This window comes from Equus caballus, chromosome 2 (assembly GCF_041296265.1).
Source record: "Equus caballus isolate H_3958 breed thoroughbred chromosome 2, TB-T2T, whole genome shotgun sequence".
NCBI classification, from domain to species: domain Eukaryota; kingdom Metazoa; phylum Chordata; class Mammalia; order Perissodactyla; family Equidae; genus Equus; species Equus caballus.
Window position 1 is genome coordinate 63,567,569 of NC_091685.1, and position 19,682 is coordinate 63,587,250.

At 39.5% G+C, this 19,682-nt stretch overlaps 1 protein-coding gene across 2 annotated transcripts in view; it reads left to right on the forward strand.

Annotated features, from left to right (window-relative positions):
- Positions 1-19,682, forward strand: part of EXTL3 (exostosin like glycosyltransferase 3) — a 41,288-nt gene that overhangs the window by 17,959 nt on the left and 3,647 nt on the right. For both annotated transcript variants that reach the window (XR_011436661.1, XM_023636221.2), the window contains 2 exons: positions 4,519-4,663; positions 9,339-9,467. Coding sequence is in view for 1 of the 2 variants with exons in the window: in XM_023636221.2 (XP_023491989.2) it covers positions 4,519-4,663; positions 9,339-9,467 (274 nt within the window). In the remaining variant the exon portion in view is untranslated. The remainder of the gene's footprint in view (positions 1-4,518; positions 4,664-9,338; positions 9,468-19,682) is intronic.

The following is a 19,682-nucleotide window of genomic DNA, read 5'->3' on the forward strand; positions in this document are numbered from 1 at the left end:
TTTCTGATACAGCATGATGCAGTCTAGAGCATGCTAAAGGCCTGGAAGCTGTGCCCAGAGTCATGGGATGATAACGGGAGAATTGCCGACCACCTCTAGATCCCAAGAATGATTTAGATGAGGGGTCTTGCTTTAATGAGTTTGAAGCTTATTAAGATACTTGGCATTTGCTGTCTTTTATGGCTCTTGATTTAGGAAGACTTGACCTTTCCATTTGTCAACAGATTTCCAAGTGGTGAAGGAATAATGGGAAGGCTTTTAAAATCTCTCTTAACAGTCATTGGAAATTTGAGGTTTAGCTTCTGGTTATGGAACTGGCGCATTATCTCTGGCTGCACATCCTAACCTTTTATGGCCCTCATTTCTCATTTGTTTGGGCATCCTTTGCTCTAAAAGCCTTCTCTCATTAATCTCCTCAATTTGTTTATTTCACCTGAGTGGGAATGAAACAGACTTAGTTTCAAAAGGAAAGGGCAGATATAACAAGATTCCTCCCTGTGGCAAAGGATAACATGGATCTTGGCTAACTTCAGCTGATGCAGCAAAGAAAGAGGCAGATATATTCTTAAGGGACTGATAAAGAGGACCTAAGAGAATTGAAAACATATGTCCATACGGAAAGCAGTGCATGAATGTTTATAGCAGCATTATTTATAATAGTCAACAAGTATAAACAACTGAAAACGATAAATATATAATTCTACTTAATGAGGTATCAAGAGTGTCAAATTCATAGAGATGGAAGGTAGAGTGGTGGTTACCACGGGCTGGAGGAAGGCAGGAATGGGGAGTTAGTGGTTAATGGGTACAGATTTTCAGTTTGGGAAGATGAAACAGTTCTGGAGATGAATGGTGGTAATGGTTGCACAACAATGTAAATGTACTTGTTGCCACTGAACTGTACACTTAAAAATGGTTAAAATTGTAATTTTTTTTTTTTGAGGAAGATCAGCCCTGAGCTAACTTCTGCCACCAGTCTTCCTCTTTTTGCTGAGGAAGAGTGGCCCTGAGCTAACATCTGTGCCCGTCTTCCTCTACTTTGTATGTGGGACGCCTGCTACAGCATGGCTTGACAAGCAGTGCATAGGCTGCATCCGGGATCCAAACTGGTGAACTCTGGGCCGCCAAAGCAACTTAACCTCTAGTGCCACCCGGCTGGCCCCTAAAATTGTAAATTTTGTTACATATATTTTGCCACACACACACAAATCAGTTATCAAAGAAATAAAAAGTGTGAACAACCCAAATGTCCATCAACTGATGAATGGATAGACAAAATGTGATCTATCTATACAATGGAATATTATTTGGCAATAAAAGGAATGTAGTACTGATACATGCTACAACATGGATGAACCTTGAAAATGGGCTAAGTGAAAGAATCCAGTCACAAAATCCACATATCGTATGAATTTCTTTATGTGAAATGTCCACAACAGGCAAATCCATGCAGACAGAAAGTAGATTAGTGGTTGTCATGGGCTGGGGAGAGAGGGGAATGGGGAACGACTATTAATGGCTATGGGGTCTCCTTTGAGGTGATGAAAATGTTCTGAAATTAGGTAGTGGTAACGGTTGCACAGCTCTATGAATACACTAAAATTCAATGAACAGTACATTTTTAAATGAGTGAATTTTATGGTATGTGACTTATATCCCAAACTTTATTTTGAAAAAAGAAAAGGAGATAGTGTAAGTTTAAGAGGAGGTGTGGGATTGTGGACTGGAAGGTGGGTTTCTTGTCCTGTATCCTTTTTTTTATCTGTTATTATGTCTGTTATCTTAGACCAGAACTTTTGAATGCCACCACTGGATCTGATGTTGATCTGTTTTTCTACACTTCATGGCTCTGCTTTATGAGTTTTCCTTTTCAAAGGGAGCTAAGAAATACCTTTTTCCTTTACCATGGTTTGGTATAGGTTCCTTAATATTTTATTTTGGAGAGGAGGAAAATGCTTACATATTGTTGTAATTTAAGAAACATGGGATTTGGAAAAGAAACTTGTTTTAGATAGGGAGCAAATTCTCACTTTATATTTTTTATACATTCTTTGATTATTAGTTGATTTTACACTTTGTTTTCCTATTGTGTTTCAAATCCTCTGCTTCTTAACAAACCAGACGAAAAAACATGGAAGTATAATCAACAAGGATAGGAATGTCTCTTTGTATGATAAAGTCCATATTATTTTAATGTACTGTAATATTTTCAATATTTACTGATCTTTATTCAAAACCATTCTGCCTAAGTTTTGCAGATCAGAAAATCAGTTTAAAATTAAACATTAATAGTAACATGACCTTTTGCTTCATTCAGGTAACTCATTAAAAAATTGTTTTGAGTTGCACAGACTTGCACAAAAATGTCATCTTTATTTAAAATACATAGTATTTGGGCTGTCAATAGTTTTTTTATTTTTATTTTTTTATTTAACTGACTCTGCTAATGTGGAAATGATGTGGTAAATGATGTGCCAAAGTTCATACCGTGAGAAGGTTGAACTGATGCACTTATTTCAAAGGTAATAGTATTTAAATTTGAAATGTTAACAGAAGACTATTACTCATGATTCAAATTCTTCAGTGGAATAGTGTCTTGATTTCGTTAGTTTTAAATTTGTTTTTAGTTGTTTGCGAAGTTGAAATTATCCAGTGAATTTTCTTTGTTTTTAAGTTTGAGCTATAAAATTACCTTTGGAACTTTTTTCCTAACATAATGTGTAGGTAATTAGAACATTAACACGTTTAAAGAATAATTCATTAAAGTTAAGGTATGCCAAAGCATGATCTATGATACGGCACATAGGTTAAAAATATTTAGTGCAGCATAAGTTGGAATATAATGTTAAGGAATTGATTATGTGCCACACTTTTATATGTAAATTGGTAGCATTGTTTATAATTGATATTTTTAAATGCCTCACTTTCAAATATCCATTGAAACCATACTATCTAAAACTCTTGATGCATCGTCCCAGGAATTTATTTAAGCCTTTCTTTGAGTTTATCTTGTATCTGTGCTTCCACATTGATTTTCTTCCTTATTATTTAGTAGATAATTAACACCCATCAACCAGTCGACCATCTCTTAGTTGACAGCCTTTAACAAATTAGATATGTTACCTTTTGATATCATGTAGCAAATGAGACTCTGCCTTATATTGACTTAATCAGGCAGTTCAGATAACTGCAATACTCAGTTTCTCATTCTTTCTTCTGCTATTTCAGGACTAGTAGGAGCAATAGGCATTTGAAGAGAGAGTATTTTCAGGAGTAGTGATATAAAAATTGGATAGGCCAGTGGTATTTATTATCAATTCTTAACATCTGTAAATGTCAAATATATTATGGAAACATCTTAGACCTTTTTAGTTTAGTAATTTGGAGTCAATTTTAGGAGATCAATTAGGATAGAAGTAGGGATTTGGGTGGGAAGTATCAGAAAGCCCATCTAGAAGACTTATGTTGTGATAGAAGTTGTGGTTTCTCATCTATTGGACTAGATTTATTGCTTTCAAACTTAATAGGAGAGGGACTCTTTTGAAGTGAAATCTTATGTGTTTTACAAATTAAAGTTCCATGTAAGTGATGAGAGAGTTTCTCAGGCAGTTTGAATCTCCATTTGGGGGTGAGGTGGGGTGGGGAAGTGATGGTTCATTGTTTACGGACCTCCTGAAGTACTTCTTCAGGGCTGTAGTGTTCGTGGAGCATAAGTGCTGTCAGCTCTGTGACTTTAGCCTGTGAAGCTGGGTAACTGATTTTATTTGTTCTACCTTACTTATAAATTTGGGGATGATATGAAAGTTTACTCTGGTGACACATTAAATTCTCAGTTTGTTTTTTGAATTTCTGAAATCTTCAATTTGTATGTGGTCCTGCAGACCCATTCTTTTCATGGTGCAGGTTTATCCCTCAGCTCTGTTCAGATCAGGAGTTAAGTCTGCTGTACTCCAGATGACAGTCTTCTGTGTTTAGACCAGTGGTCTCTAAGCTTTTTTTGATGGTGTACCTCTCAGTAAAAGAAAAGTATGCAACATACATAAATTATATCCCAGTCCCACTGTACTAATATATCACGCTTACTAAAAACAAAACTTTTTAAAAGAAATTAAGATTAAAAGTAAATAGAAATAGAAATTGATATCTTTCTCCTGCTTCTTAGCAGATTGCTGTGCATACCCCACTTTGGAGACCCCTGACTTAGCTCCTTCCCATGTTACTCCAGGTTGTTCTTTCTGTAAGGGCTGGAGAGATGCAGCTGCCAGAAATTAGAGGAGCAATAAGCAGGGGCTTATTGAGGAACCTATATGTGATACTGTTTATTTGTTTTTATCCTGTGTGCGTTGTAATGGATTTTGTATTTAAAATTAAAAAAAGGAAAATGAAGTAACAGCCCAAGGGCCAGAGCCTGCAAGCTAGAGGCAATAATTAATTTAAACATTTAAATAATAAATTTAAACATTTCTGATAATCTTTGAGCTTTGTACTCAAATGTGTGCATATACTTGTGTTTTTGAGGGTGTGGAGAGAAGCACGGGACCGCATTGTGGGTTTTCCTGGCCGTTACCATGCATGGGACATCCCTCATCAGTCCTGGCTTTACAACTCCAACTACTCCTGTGAGCTGTCCATGGTGCTGACAGGTGCTGCCTTCTTTCACAAGGTAAGAAAAAGCTTGCTAAGAATGGCACGAACTTGGTAAGAGTTAAGCTTTGTGTGGTAGTGAAATGCTGCCCTAAAGTTAGCTCTGCTAATGCTTTTTATATGTTCCTGCTATGCCAGAAGTAAGTTATTTCTGTTTTTAAAGATAGTAATCCTGATGCTTAGAGCAACTCTGGAATAAAAAATCAGGATGAGGAGGCTGCCTGTACAATTGCACCTAGGCCATTAGAAAAATCAGTTCATCTTTCTGGACATTGGCTTTCCCTCTGTAAAACTGAGAGCACTGGGCTAAAATACCATCTGGTTTCAACATTCTCATCCCATATGTAGCCTGGCCAACAGAAGGCTGAACCTGGCATTCTTCTGACTGAGGCTAACCACCACTATCCCAAGCCCCACCATATCTATTGTAGTTCTTCAAGTTCTGTTTGATTCCTTAGAGCTTGTAACTTTCACCATGCCTGACATCTCAATTGTCATTGAATATCCAAACTGTAAACCCCTTCAGTTGTTACTCCTCTCATGTTATTGCTAAACTCTTCTGTTTTTTTGCTTCTGACTCATCTTCCCTTTATAGCATACTCGTCTGTTCTATAAAGTAGCAACTGGCCACATGTAGCTGTTGAGTACTTGAAAGATGACTGGTCAGTATTGAGATGTGCTGTAAGTGTGAAGTACACACCAGGTTTTGAAAACATAGCACGAAAGAAAGAATGTAAACTATCTCAACTTTTTTTAGTGATTGTATGCTATAATGCAATTATTTTGGATACACTGGGTTAAATAAAATATATTACTAATTAACTTTACTGTTTCTTTTTACTTTTTAAAAATGTGGCTACTAGAAAACTTAAAATGACGTGTGTGACTCATATTATATTTTCATTGGGTAGTGCCTTCCCTCCCAAGTCCTGCCCCTGGGCTGTGAAGAACCCCTAATCCCTATTCTGAGATGGCCAAATTGCCTACACCCCCTGCTTCACAAAAGACCTCTTCTATCTCCTTGACATGATTGAAACCTGACTTTCTCTGAGCACCATGCTTCCCTTTAGCTTGTTTCTGTATTTCTTCCAGGGACAATGATTGAGGCTACTAATTTTCCCAGATTTATACTTTGGATCAGGGAAGATGTAGAGAACCATTTTCATTGCTTACCAATGACATGTCTAGACATTTACTTCTCAACTTCTCAATTACTTCTCAACTGTCAGATAAAATCTCATTTGAGGCTCCTGCCATCTGTCTTGTTGCTGCCATCTATCACCTTCTAATCATTCCCTCATGGTAATCAAAGACCTTGGCACCTGGCCCCTCTTCCTGATCTCCACTGTAGGCCTTCTGTCTTTCCAGGCGACTTCATTACCCTCGTGGAAGACCCCTTCACCACACTGTCTTTCCCCTTAATGTTGAAACACCCAGGCTTCCAGCTTCCATCTAGTGCTCTTCTTTGTGTTTTCCCTAGACGTTCTCTCATACTCTCAAGATCTTGTGGCTTTTCTTTGCACCTACAAGCTGGTGATTCCTGTATCTCTATTCCAGCGTAGGTGTTTCCCTGAGATCTGTACTCGATGTGTATTTAATTGTTTTCAGGACATCCTCTCTATGTCCCTCAGATACTTCAAACTGAACTTTTCCCCTAAAAGCCCATCATCTCTCCCCCAACTCCCTCAAATCTTTTGTCCCTCATATATTCCATATCTTAGACGGTGGCGTTTGTAAGTGACCTCAAATAGAACCTTGAAAGTCATCTTACTAGGGACATTTTGAACCAGCCTAAGAAGCCATTAAACCTTCAGCATTTTTTTTGCCTTTTTGAAACTTAATGTGTGAGACTGGTATACTCATCCCATTCTTGACCCTTGCCCTTGTGCTTATTTTCCAAACTTGAGTGGGCGTTGGCTGGGGTAGGGATTGCAAGTAGAATTAGAGAGCATCTGGCTAAGCAACATACCTAACTAGGAGCCATTTATTTTCACACTGCTTCTCTGAGAAAGAGCCACTGATTTTTGCAGTGTCTGTTCACACCTTGAGACTTTACTTGTCTTCTGAAAAGTCTGCCTTCTCAAATTCTCTGATTGTTTTTTAAAAGTTACAATAGTCAGATCTCTTTCCTTTCAAGTAGTGAATAATTTACTTAATAAAACTTAGATTTTTTTCTGTTTGAAAATCTAGAGCAAAGGTTACAAACTAGCAGCTCTCAAGCCCTCTGTGGCTTACAGAAATGTGTGTTTAGCCTCCCAGTGCTATCTAGTACACTGCCAGGTTTTAAAAATCAGAGGATTTTACAAAAAGGTCTGGACCTCAATGAAAACAAAGATCAGGTTGTCCTGGGGCAGCATTCCTGCCTAGTACCAACTGGCTGGAGCTGCGCAGCCACTGCTCCCTGTAGATGGGCATGTGTGCGCTTATTGGTCCGACGACTATTTTATACGCTCATTCCTTTAAAATGTCACTTTTTTATTTACCTACTTGTTTGGTCCTTGAAAACAATTAAGTTGGTCATCCCTAATCTAGAGCAATCAAGGTTTTTGATTATAACTGCCTATAAATAAAAATTTTTGAACCTATATCTCACAAATATTTATATTTACTTATAGATCATATATATGTGTGTACTAATGTATGTATAGGAATTTTTATAAGGTTGAGATAAAAATGAAATAAAGTTTCAAAATAATATTCTCATTAAACTTACATTTTAGTGAAAGCAATATGATTGAATATACTTTACTGTTTTTAAAATCTTGATTTGACACTGCGTTATGGCAAGTCAGGTCAATTTCTAAATTAAGCATATTTATAATACTTGGTTCTAATCACTGTCCTTGGAAGAAATGCCTTATTGCTGTGCTTACTGTGTCATGTTACTCATCCACCAGTTTGGTAACATTTTGTTGCAGTTGGGTTAGAATTTTCATCTTCTATGATGCCATTCAATTTTTTTAGCAAACTAATGAGAAGGTGTTACATTTTCATGTTTTAGAGTAGGTTCTAAATTCATTGAAACTTTTCATTTAGAAGAATTTTAAACAAATTTTTCTGTTTTTAAAAATGTATAGATATGAAAGTTTTTATGGATTTTCATAAATGATTTTGGCATCAAAATCACAAAGTGGTGGAAATACTTCTAAAAATTTGTTTTAATAATGCTTTCTCTATATTTTTTAAAGGCTGTTCTTCCTTCTTGTTATGGTATTTTTCCCTTGATGAAGATATGGATTATGTTTAATTAATAAATATATTCTCATTAGCATACTGATGATAGCCACTGACCATTTAAAGAGTCAACAAACTTTAATCACCTTTTTGTAAAAGAAAAAACATATAATTCATCTTTTAAGTTCACTATCTCTTAAGTACTTTGCCACAAGATAACCAGCGAACCACTGTGTGCTATAAAAATTTTATGATCATTATTTTACTACATAGATTCTACTATTTAAGGTAATAAAATATATAAGTCATTTTTATTGGGCACCTCACCTCTTCATTCATCAGCTGCATATTGCAACACATCCCAGTTAACGTGTGTCCTGTTTTATAGCATTTGCCTATTTCTGCAGTATAAATATTCTTACTGTGACTGATTTCAAGTTATTGACATGAGTCACTGTACATGTAGTTGGGAAGAGATGGGTAATTGCACACTATTATATGTAGTATTTTCACTATACACATATGACAGACATGAATAATCTGAAGTTAACAGTAAAATGCCATAAACAATGATAATCTGTAACAAACTAATTAAGAAGTCATGAGCTTGAGATATTTATTGGTTTTTAATATAACTTATTAAAGTTTATGTAATTCTATTTTTAATAATGACTGTTTTTCATAACAAGCTCACAAAATTCCTACATAGTCTCAGAAAATTACTGAAAATTTAGTAGTTGACATTCATAGCAGGTGTGAGCCAGCTTCAGCACACCACTTTGTGGCCCTGGCAGGACATTGTAAGAACTTAGGCTTTTTTCCCCTCTGAGTGAAGTAGGGAGCCATTGAGTGGTTTGGAGTAAAGGAGTGACATGCTCAGTTGGACTTGTGTTTTAACATGATAACTCTGCTGTGCTGAAAATGGACTGTAGGGAAGAAAATATGGCAGCAGGGAGACTATCTTAAGAGATTACACAAAAAATCCAGGCAAGAGATGATGGTGGCTTAGAGCAAGGGGTAGCTAGTGGTGATGGTAAGAAGTGCTCAGATTCTAGAATCCTTAAGTGAGGCACTGAAGAACTGGATGTTTCATGGCTCAGTGACTTACTGAGGTCTTAGAAGATCACCAAGCTTTCCCCTCACTTGTCCCTTATTGCCATTGTCAGAGATAGAATGTTGTTCAGATGAACCAGTGTCTGAACTAATTTGGCAAATCTTTATATTGTTGCAAAATCACTGAGGCACCAAGGAGATGAAATGAAATTCTGATTCTCAAAGGGGCGATAATGGCAATTTGGATGGGATAATTCTTCATTGCAGAAGATCTGCCATGCAGGATGTTTAACATCCCTGGCCCCAACTCCCTAAATGCCAAGTGCTTCCCAGTGATTGCCACACCCAACCTCCGCCCCCTCCCCCCAATTTCCTAACAGCCCCTAGATCCATGCATATTTTTGCTAAAAGCCAGAAAGAACTGTGGCCTCTAACAGAATATGTGATTGTTTTTCTACCCCTGACAGTATTATGCCTACCTGTATTCTTACGTGATGCCCCAGGCCATCCGGGATATGGTGGATGAATACATCAACTGTGAGGACATTGCCATGAACTTCCTTGTCTCCCACATCACTCGGAAACCCCCCATCAAGGTGAGGGTCCCACTACTTATAGGACTGGGGGTGCATGCATATTTAATTCACTTATTTTTCAGTGGTGCAGTATGTAACTCACAATACCTCAGAGTCCTCATCTGTAAAATGGGGATAATGATACCACCAACCAAATAGGATGGGCTTAGGGTTAAGTGAGTTGTTAATACAGGGCCTCTTCACTCCTAATAGAATAGATAGAATTCAGAGGGTTTGGAACTTGGATGGGAAAAATGTTGCATCTTTAATTTTTACTAGTATCTTAATGGAATTTAGCATTGCCATTAGTTATGAAACAGGCTACAGTTCATAAGAGTATTTGCAGTAACTGTGATTTGTCACCAATAGAAGTCACAGGTATTTTCCTATCACATTACATTTGTTGCCACATCTCAAAGTATTATTTATGTTTATCACTGCTTTGAAATTATAGTAGTTAGTAACTTTCCCCTAAATCTTGTTACTTAATCGATTAATAAAAGAGCACGTACATTATTCTACTTCAGTGTAATTTGTTTCCTTTGTAATCTCATGTATTTTGTTTTATGCATTTAAAAACAGCCTGAGGAGGAGTCCACAGATTTCACCAGATTGCCAATCCAGAGCAGGGGGTGTCCATGGCACAAAAAGTCAAGAATTTTTTAGTTAATGCATATAAAGCTCTAAGAATAGTGCCTGGCACATAAGTAAGTACTATGTAAGGTATTTACTCAAAAACAAAAACAAAAGTACTCTCAGAATTCTAGAAATCTGTTTTTGTCTTTGAGTTGCTGAATAGATTTGACCAATTTCATACTAAGCACACAAAAAGACCAGTTCTATCACCCTTTACAGCATCATTGCAGGTTCATACAAGTGAAAGCTCTCGGGGCCAGCCTCGGGGCACAGCGGTTAAGTTCGCACATTCCGCTTCTTGGCAGCCTGGGGTTCGCTGGCTCGGATCCTGGCTGCGGACATGGCACCGCATATGACAAGCCATGCTGTGGTAGGCATCCCACATAGAAAGTAGAGGAAGATGGGCACGGATGTTAGCTCAGGGCCAGTCTTCCTCAGCAAAAAGAGGAGGATTGGCAGCAGATGTTAGCTCAGGGCTGATCTTCCTCAAAAAGAAAAAAAAAAATGGGAATCACTGCTTCAGTGAAAACATCAGTATAAAATAACTTTTAGTACCAAATGGAGTCACTTGCAGGTTAAGGAGCTTTCCCCTGAGGTTGGATGCTGGCATCTAGGATGAGGAGGAAGATTTTTAGGCACGGGGGGACAAAGGAGAATACTGGACACAGATGCTGCTTGATAATATCCTTCTCTGAATTCTTGACAACCATCTCCTGTTTCAGTGAGAGCTGGTGGGGCAAGTAGTAATTCATTGTTAAGTGTGAGCCAGAAGAGTTCTAGGAGAACTGCCAGTGAGTGAGAGGAAGTGAGGAGACCGGTGGTGTCCTTCGAAGGGGACTGTGGGAATCCTGACTCCCTCAGGGTTTTGGCTCTGAGGTGAGCTGTTCATTTGAGCACTGGCCTGTACTCCCCCTCAGTTTCAGTTGTGGAGACCTGGGCAGAACCCATCAGAATGGCTATATTGGCTGTATGTGATGCTTACTCTTTAGCTATAAATTATAGGTTGGGCCATTCAATTTAAATTTTTTACCTCAATTTATAATAGTAATGATAATTTTAAAATTATTTGGGAAAAGATAGACATATTGAAAAATAAATAAAAATTATTCAAGCCTTTTGGCATATTTCTTTTGGTTCTCTGGTTCCCTACCTGTGGTCATGGCTTTTTTATTTTTATTTTTTTTAAATATATATATTTTTTGTAGTTTGCTTTTCAAACACCTGACAGTAAATTTTCTGGTTCTGGCAATATTGTGGCCTGGATAACCTAAAAACCCCTTCACTGCATGTAACAAACATTTTTGTTCATTGTGTAGTTGGGCTTATAAAGAAGTAAAAGAATTGCTGGAAAGGAAGGAGTAACTAAAAGAGTGGCAAGGATGTGAGAGGTGTCACTGTGGCTACCCTGGGTAGGGTGCTGTTAACTTAGTCTTCCAGAGGCTTGGGTGTTATCATTCATACTGAAAAAATGTGAAGAACCTTTGGGCCTTTTTTTTTTTGTTTGTTTGTTTTTTTTAGATTTTATTTTTTTTTTACTTTTTCTCCCCAAACTCCCCAGTACATAGTTGTATATTCTTCGTTGTGGGTCCTTCTAGTTGTGGCATGTGGGACGCTGCCTCAGCGTGGTTTTAATGAGCAGTGCCATGTCCGCACCCAGGATTCGAACCAACGAAACACTGGGCCGCCTGCAGCGGAGCGCGCGAACTTAACCACTCGGCCACGGGGCCAGCCCCCCTTTGGGCCTTTTAAAGTGGCAGAGAATTAGAGCTGAGATCTCCTACCATTATTGCCCCAGGCAACTTGTTTATTTTAACCTGGATTCTGGAGGGTAGGGGGGAGAAGCATAGATTGAGAATTTTAAAATAGTCTGAACCTCCATGGGCTTGGGGACTCATGCTATATGAAAATTCACCCTAGCAATTGATATCCTTTGACTATTTGACAGAATAAAACCAAAAACTGCTATAAAGAGACATTCCTTCACCTCCAGCCACATAGGATGCCCACAGATGAAGCTTTATTGAAGATGAGCTTGAAATCCAAAATTACCAGTCACATGAGGAAACAAAATGAGGAAAAATTAACAGACATGACAAATAGTAAGGTTGGTTCTCTAAGAATTCCAGATAATAAAACAACTGGATAGACTGTAAAATAAGTAGGTTTAAAATGACCAAATATAAAAACTAAAGAATTGAAAACAAAAAAGCCCCAACAAATTACTAAGAAAAAAGAACAAGCAGATTTGAAAGACCCAAATAGAACTACTGGAAATGAAAATTATAGTTATTAAAATGAAAATGTCCATGAATGGGATGAAAAGATTAAACATAGCTGAAGAGAAAATTAATAACCTAGAAGATAAATCTGAAGAAATTTCTGAGGAAGTATTACAAAGATAGGAAAAGATGGAAAATAAGAAAGAGAGATTAAGAGACATGGAAGATATAAAAAGGTCCAACACAAAACCAAGAAGGGAAGAATAAAGAGAATGAGGGAGAGGCAATTTTGAAAAAAATGTGAGTTTTCCAGAATTTATTGAGACATGAATACTACAGCAAACATTAAGCTTAATGATGAAACTTTAGAAATTCCCACTCAAGTTAGTAATAAGACAAGGTTACCCACTAAGTAAATCGAGATAGAGATCATATCTGTATTCATAGAAGAGGAGACTGTATCAGCAGGATGCTAGTTCTCCCCAAATCTAGAATTTCAATGTAACTCTAATCAAAATCCTTTTAGGATGCTTAATTTGGTTTGGTGTGGAGCTTGATAAACAGATCCTCAAATTTTTATCGAAAGGCAAAGGACCAGAATAGCCAAGACACTAGTGAAGAAGATGTGGACTTGCCTTGTCAGAAATCATGATATGGTGATAAAATACATAATTAAGACAATGTGATATTGGCACAGGGCTTGACAAACCAATGATACAAAGTCAAGTCCAGACACAGCCCTGTGCATATATGGAAACTTGATATATGATAAAGGCGGTGTTTACGAGTGAGCGCTGGGATAATTGGTTATCTCTGTGAGAAAGAAATGCATCTCGCACTACACACAAAGTCAATTCCAGATGGATTAATGAGCCAAATGTGAATAGCAAGCTTTAAATCTTCTAATAAAAACAAAATTACAGAAGTATTTTTGTGATTATAGCCAAAGAGAAATATATTAAGAAACAAAAAGTGCAAAATATAGAGGGAAAGATTGGTTTGAATACACTAAAATTAAAAAATTTTTCAAGAAAACTCTATATATGGAAAAACAAGCCACAGACTGGGATATTTACATTGCCTATAAATAACAAAGACTTAATACCCAGAATAAAGAATTTCCAAGTGAGAAAAAAAGACAACTCAGCAGATTAGTAAAGTATATAAAAAAGCAGTGTAATAAAATGGAAACCCGAATGACTGATAAATGGGTAGAAAGTTGCTGAACTTCTGTAATAATCATGAAAATGTAAATTAAAGCAATTGGGTACAGTTTATACCCATCAAATGAGCAGAAATGAAAGGGTGATAGTACTAAGTGTTAGTCAGGATGTGTAGAAATTGCAGCTATAATGCAGTGCGGGTGGGTGTACACTGTGGTACATGGGTTTTGAAGAAAGTTTGGTATTACTGGTATAATTGCAGGTGCATGTACCCCGTGACCTAGCAGGGGAGGAATGGAAGGACGGAGGGTGACACAAGACATTAACTCTATTTGTAACTTTTTTTCCTTCAAAAAAAAAAGAAGAAGAAGAAAAATATGTAGTCTGAAACAAATAGGGCAAAATGTTAATATTTGACAAAACTGATAGGTATGCATGTTTGTTGTATTTTTACCTTTTTAAAAAACATAATATTTCATTCACATATTTTAAGCCACTTTTAGCAAGTGTTTCATATATGTATATGTAAGTACTTTCTTTATATATGTGTAGCCATATATAGTTCTTTAATGTATACCGTCCTTAATCAAACACCCTGCAATAAAAATGATACTCAGAATAATGAGGTTTAACATTTTCGATACCCACCCATTGTATGTGCACCTCCATAATCCCATCTTGCATCTTCCCTTTATTGTTAATTGCGATCCTGGATTTTGTTTTAAAAATTCCCTTCCGTTCCCCCCTTTAAAAGAATGGTTTTAACATATATGTATTTAATCCCTAAATGATTGCTTTTTTAAACTTTATGTAAGTGAAATCAAACTTACAGCATTCCTCTGCCTTTAGCTTTTTGAAAACTCAATAATCTGTTTGTGAGCGTAGTCAGTGTTGATGCTTGTAGTTGTTCGTTAATATTCACTGCCCCAGGTCTTAAAGATGCTCTCCTCCATACTTTTCTAAAAGTTCTAGGTTTTGCTCTTTTGTATTTAAATCGTTAACCCTTCTGGAAGTGATTTTTGTGTTTGGTGTGAGATAGGGTCCTGATTTCATTTTTCTCTCAAACCCAGTTTTCATTGCACATCAGTTCCATCCGTGCCCCAGTGTTGTGCAGTGCTGTATCCGTGCCCCAGTGTTGTGCAGTGCTGTATCCGTGCCCCAGTGATGTGCAGTGCTGTATCCGTGCCCCAGTGATGTGCAGTGCTGTATCCGTGCCCCAGTGATGTGCAGTGCTGTATCCGTGCCCCAGTGATGTGCAGTGCTGTATCCGTGCCCCAGTGATGTGCAGTGCTGTATCCGTGCCCCAGTGATGTGCAGTGCTGTTATCCGTGCCCCAGTGATGTATCCGTGCCCCAGTGATGTGCAGTGCTGTTATCCGTGCCCCAGTGATGTGCAGTGCTGTATCCGTGCCCCAGTGATGTGCAGTGCTGTATACGTGCCCCAGTGATGTGCAGTGCTGTATCCGTGCCCCAGTGATGTGCAGTGCTGTTTTCTGTGCCCCAGTGATCTGCAGTGCTGGCGTCCGTGCCCCAGTGATCTGTGGTGCTGGCATCCGTGCCCCAGTGATCTGCGGTGCTGGCATCCGTGCCCCAGTGATCTGTGGTACTGGTGTCCGTGCCCCAGTGATCTCTGGTGCTTCAGAGAGAACAGTGCCCTGCCAGCACCTTGATTTCTGACTTCTAGCCTCCTGAACTCAGAAACATGGCGAGCTTGAACTGAAGAGGACAGACAGGATGAAATGAAGGGAGACTGTCAAACTTCTGGGATTCTACAGGCAGGATGTGGGCCAATAGAGCTACTTGGCTGTAATATGTTGGCTGGGATAAGTGAAAGGAGAGGCTTTGAGAGTGGCTCGGAGGCCAGTGGGACTTCTGTCATCAATGGTCCAAAGGGTTTGGGCCCAGGGGCAGAACCACTCTTTGGTTCCAGAGGGTGATGCCATCTCCTCAGGGCTGCTTCCCCCACCTCTGCAGTCTAGGATGACAGATCATCAGTCACAGAGGATTTCTCTCAGGCCTTGAAATCTAATGGGATTTGCATGACGCCTTTTTACTTTCCTATTTCTCCTTTTTAAAATGGGAATGTCTGTCATATGCCTGTCCCACCATTGTATTTTTGAAGTAGCTAATCTTGTTCTTTAGGTTTCACGTGTCCACAGATGGAGAGGAATTTTATCCCAGGATGGACCATATCCAGAGTCTTACCCATATCTAGTTTAGATGCTTTAGAAGAGATTTGGGACTTTCTGAGTTAATTATATTTAGATGAGATTTTGGACTTAGCTGTTGATCCTGGAATGGGTTAAGACTTTTGGAGATGTTGATATGAATGTATTTTGCATGGAGGAAGGAGATAAAATTTTGGAGGCCAGAGAGCAGACTGTCATGGGTTGAATTTTGTCCCCTAAAAAGATATGTTCAGTTCCTAAAACCTGGTACTTGTGAATGTGACCTTATTTGGAAATAGGGTCTTTGCAGATAGAATCAAGTTAAGATGAAGTCATACCAGAGTAGGATGGGCTCAGTCCAGTATGACTAATGTCCTTATGAGAGGAGAAGCAAGACAGATGCAGAAACACTAGGGGAGAACACTACCACGTGATGACAGAGGTGGAGACTGGAGTGACGTGTCTGCAAGCCAAGGGACGCCAAGGGTTGCTGGCAACACCAGAGGCTAAGAGGAAGGCTTGGGACAGATTGTTCCCTAGAGTCTTCAGAGGGAGGACGGACCCGCTGACACCTTGATTTCAGACTTCTAGCCTCCACAACTATGAGAGAATAAATTTGTTTTTTTAAGTCACTGAGTTGGGGTACTTTGTTACAGCAGCTTTAGGGAACTCATCCAGTCCCTTCATCCCTCTAACGGTCTTTCACTTCTTGAAATGGGATTTCAACTAAGGGTTCTTCATACTTTTTTCACCTAAGTACGCATCCCTAAACACTATGACTTACTTTTAAAATAAATTTTTCATACTAAAATAGATGTAGATTTACAGAAAAATTGTGAAGAGAGTACAAGATTCCCGTATACCCCTCTACTGTTTCCCCTGTTTTTTTTAAGATGTTATTTTTTCCTTTTTCTCCCCAAAGCCCCCTGGTACATAGTTGTATATTTTAGTTGTGGGTCCTTCTAGTTGTGGCATGTGGGACACCGCCTCAGCATGGCCTGATGAGTGGTGCCATGTCCGCACCCAGGATCCGAACTGGCAAAACCCTGGGCGGCCAAAGAGGAGCGCACGAACTTAACCACTCGGCCATGGGCCCGGCCTCTCCCCTGTTGTTGATGAACCAGTATTGATAGTTTATCTTATCGAAGTCCATTGTTTATTCAGATTTCCTTATTTTGCTCAGTGCTTTTTTTTTTTTTTTTTTAACTAGAATGATTGTGTAGCAGAATACTACAAGATATGACATGGGGCCGGCCCCGTGGCCCAGTGGTTAAGTTTGCATGCTCCACTGTGGAGGCCCAGGGTTTCCACAGTTTGGATCCTGGGCATGGACATGGCACCACTCATCAGGCCACCTTGAGGCGGCGTCCCACATGCCACAACTAGAAGGACTCACAACTAAGATATATAACTATGCATTGGGGGGATTAGGGGAGAAAAAGCAGAAGAAAAAAAAGGAAGATTGGCAACAGTTGTTAACTCAGGTGCCAATCTTTAAAAAATAAAAGATATGACAAAGAGCCATATGTGAGAAAACTGTGTGCCCTCAAGCCTGGGGGTGGTCACTCCTAGTTCCCATATTCTTGGGACACCTTCCATGACTCTAGGGCAGATAGGCTGGCTAGAGCAGGAGTCGTCCATGCCCAAGACACAGGCCAAACCCCTGGAATGAGGCCAGACACAGCAGGTGTTCTGCTTCCCTGATGGGCCCGTAAGAGGGAAATGCTCTCTACAAAGCCTCAAGACCTGGCAGCGACCACTGGACCCTGGAGAGCTTAGAGATGGTTCCTCTGTGGCGAGAACCTAAAAACCTTAGACTACTACTATGTCCTGCAATTCCCGTATCCCAATTCCTACTAACTGGAGAGGTAGAGGAGCAAGACGTGCGAGCTGCCTCCAAGCCGGTGTTTGGTCTTCAGTGAACAGGGGTAGATAGAAAACATCTTCCACAAGTGAGCTCGAACAGCACTGGGCACAGCAGGTGACAGACTCCCAGCTGCAGTTAGTACCCAGCGCGGGAGGAGACAGGGCAGGGTATGGGAGGGGGAGGTGTGTCTGTTCTGCCATGGTCACTGCTGCGACGGTGCTGTTCTGCTGTCCTGGCCCAGTTTGTACAGTTCCTCCCAGCTTTCTGGATCTGCTCTCTCCTGGCCCAGAGCTCTCACTTCCCTGAGCCTAAACCTCCGAGCCTGCAGCATACACACAGCAGAAATGCCAGAGGCAGAGGGCGCTGATGAGAGTGAGCAGGCAGTGTTCTCAGAACACGAGGTTCTCCCACACCACCTCCACCGTGGCAGGGCAGGGCGAAGAGGACCTGGGTTCCAGGAGGCAGAAGGCGCAGGTCTGAGAGCAGGAAGGAGAGTTCAGCTGGGAGAATGACAGGAACTCAATATCTTTTTTCTGTTCCAGGATCAATTTTGTCTGTTTTGAACTTTATATAAACGGAATCATACAGTATCTCTTCTCCATGTCTCTTAATCTTGCTTTCATATATTTTTAAAGCTTTTTGTCACTGTTTTCCATTCTGGGTTCTAATTTTAGTATATTTTTCATCACTCATTTTCTCTTCACATTCATCTATTGTGTGTCTGATTTAATTAATTCATGTATTTTTCATTTCTTTGTTCTATTTGGTTCTTTTTCATATCTGCTAGGACTTTTTTGATACTCCCTTCTTCCTTCCATCAAACTCTAATCTTTCTGAATTTCATTGTACGTATTACACACATTGTCTGTTACAATCATTATCTGATAGTCCTGCTATTTTGCCATGTTTTGGGGTCTGATTCTGTGGTTTCTGCGGGTTCTCCCTCCCGTGGCTCCTTCCCTTTCTGGTGACTTTTGATTGTGAGATCATATTCTGTGGGGTTTTCCTTATGGCACTTCTTTGAGGCCTGAATCTACACACGAGGGGATTTGCATTTGCTTCTTCTGTTTGCCTGGGTCAGGACCTACCTGAGACCTGTTTAAGCTAAGTTAGCACCTTGGGGCTTCTCAGGACACATGAGTAACATAAATTCTAGCCTCACCCGTGTGAGGGCCAGCTTGTGGTTATAGATTCTCAGAGGTGATGTTTCCTCCTTCCCTTAGAACCAAGACCGAGAAGAAAACATTTCTTTACCATCTCTCTCGGTGCGGCTGCCTCCAGCCCATGCAGCCTTCCGTTTGCTCCCAGCCTTTCGCAAAGTCTCCGATCTGGTTTCGCAGCTCTTCCCTCCCCAGCCCGATGAAAACCAAAGCTCCTGGCTCTCTCCCTGGATTCTGGCTTTTTCATTATTTTGGCCTCTGAGGATTTCATTTCTTTCATTACATTTCATTTCATTTCTTTCATTACAAGCTCAGCCATATATTTAAAGAGATGGTTTATATATTTTACCCTGCGTTTTCAGGTATTCTGTGCTAAGGAAGTTTTTAATGTTATTTGGTCTGCCACATTGTTGATGGTGAAGCTATTATTCTTCATACTTTTCTAATTGCTTGACATTTCACAATAATAATAACTACTAAACTATAATATGACCACTTTCCCATGTCTTTAAATATAATTTTCTTAAACACCATTTTTTTTTTTTTTTTAAGATTTTATTTTTCCTTTTTCTCCCCAAAGCCCCCTGGTACGTAGTTGTGTAGTTTTAGTTGTGGGTCCTTCTAGTTAGGGTATGTGGGATGCCACCTCAGCATGGCTTGATGAGCAGTGCCATATCCGTGCCCCGGATCCGAACTGGTGAAACCCTGGGTTGCCGAAGCAGAGCGTGTGAACTTAACCACTCAACCATGGGGCCGGCCCCTTAAACACCATTTTTAATGGATGTGTAGTATTTTATAATTGTTTAACTAGTGCCTCCCACCTTTTTTTTTTGTTGCTGAGGAAGATTAGCTCTGAGAGAAAATCTGTTGCCAGTCTTCCTCTTTGCTTGAGGAAGAGTCAGCCTGAGCTAACATCTGTTGCCAATCTTCTTCTTTTTGCTTGAGGAATATTGTCCCCGAGCTAACATCTGTGCCAGTCTTCCTCTATTTTATATGTGGGTCACTGCCATAGCACGGCTGCCAA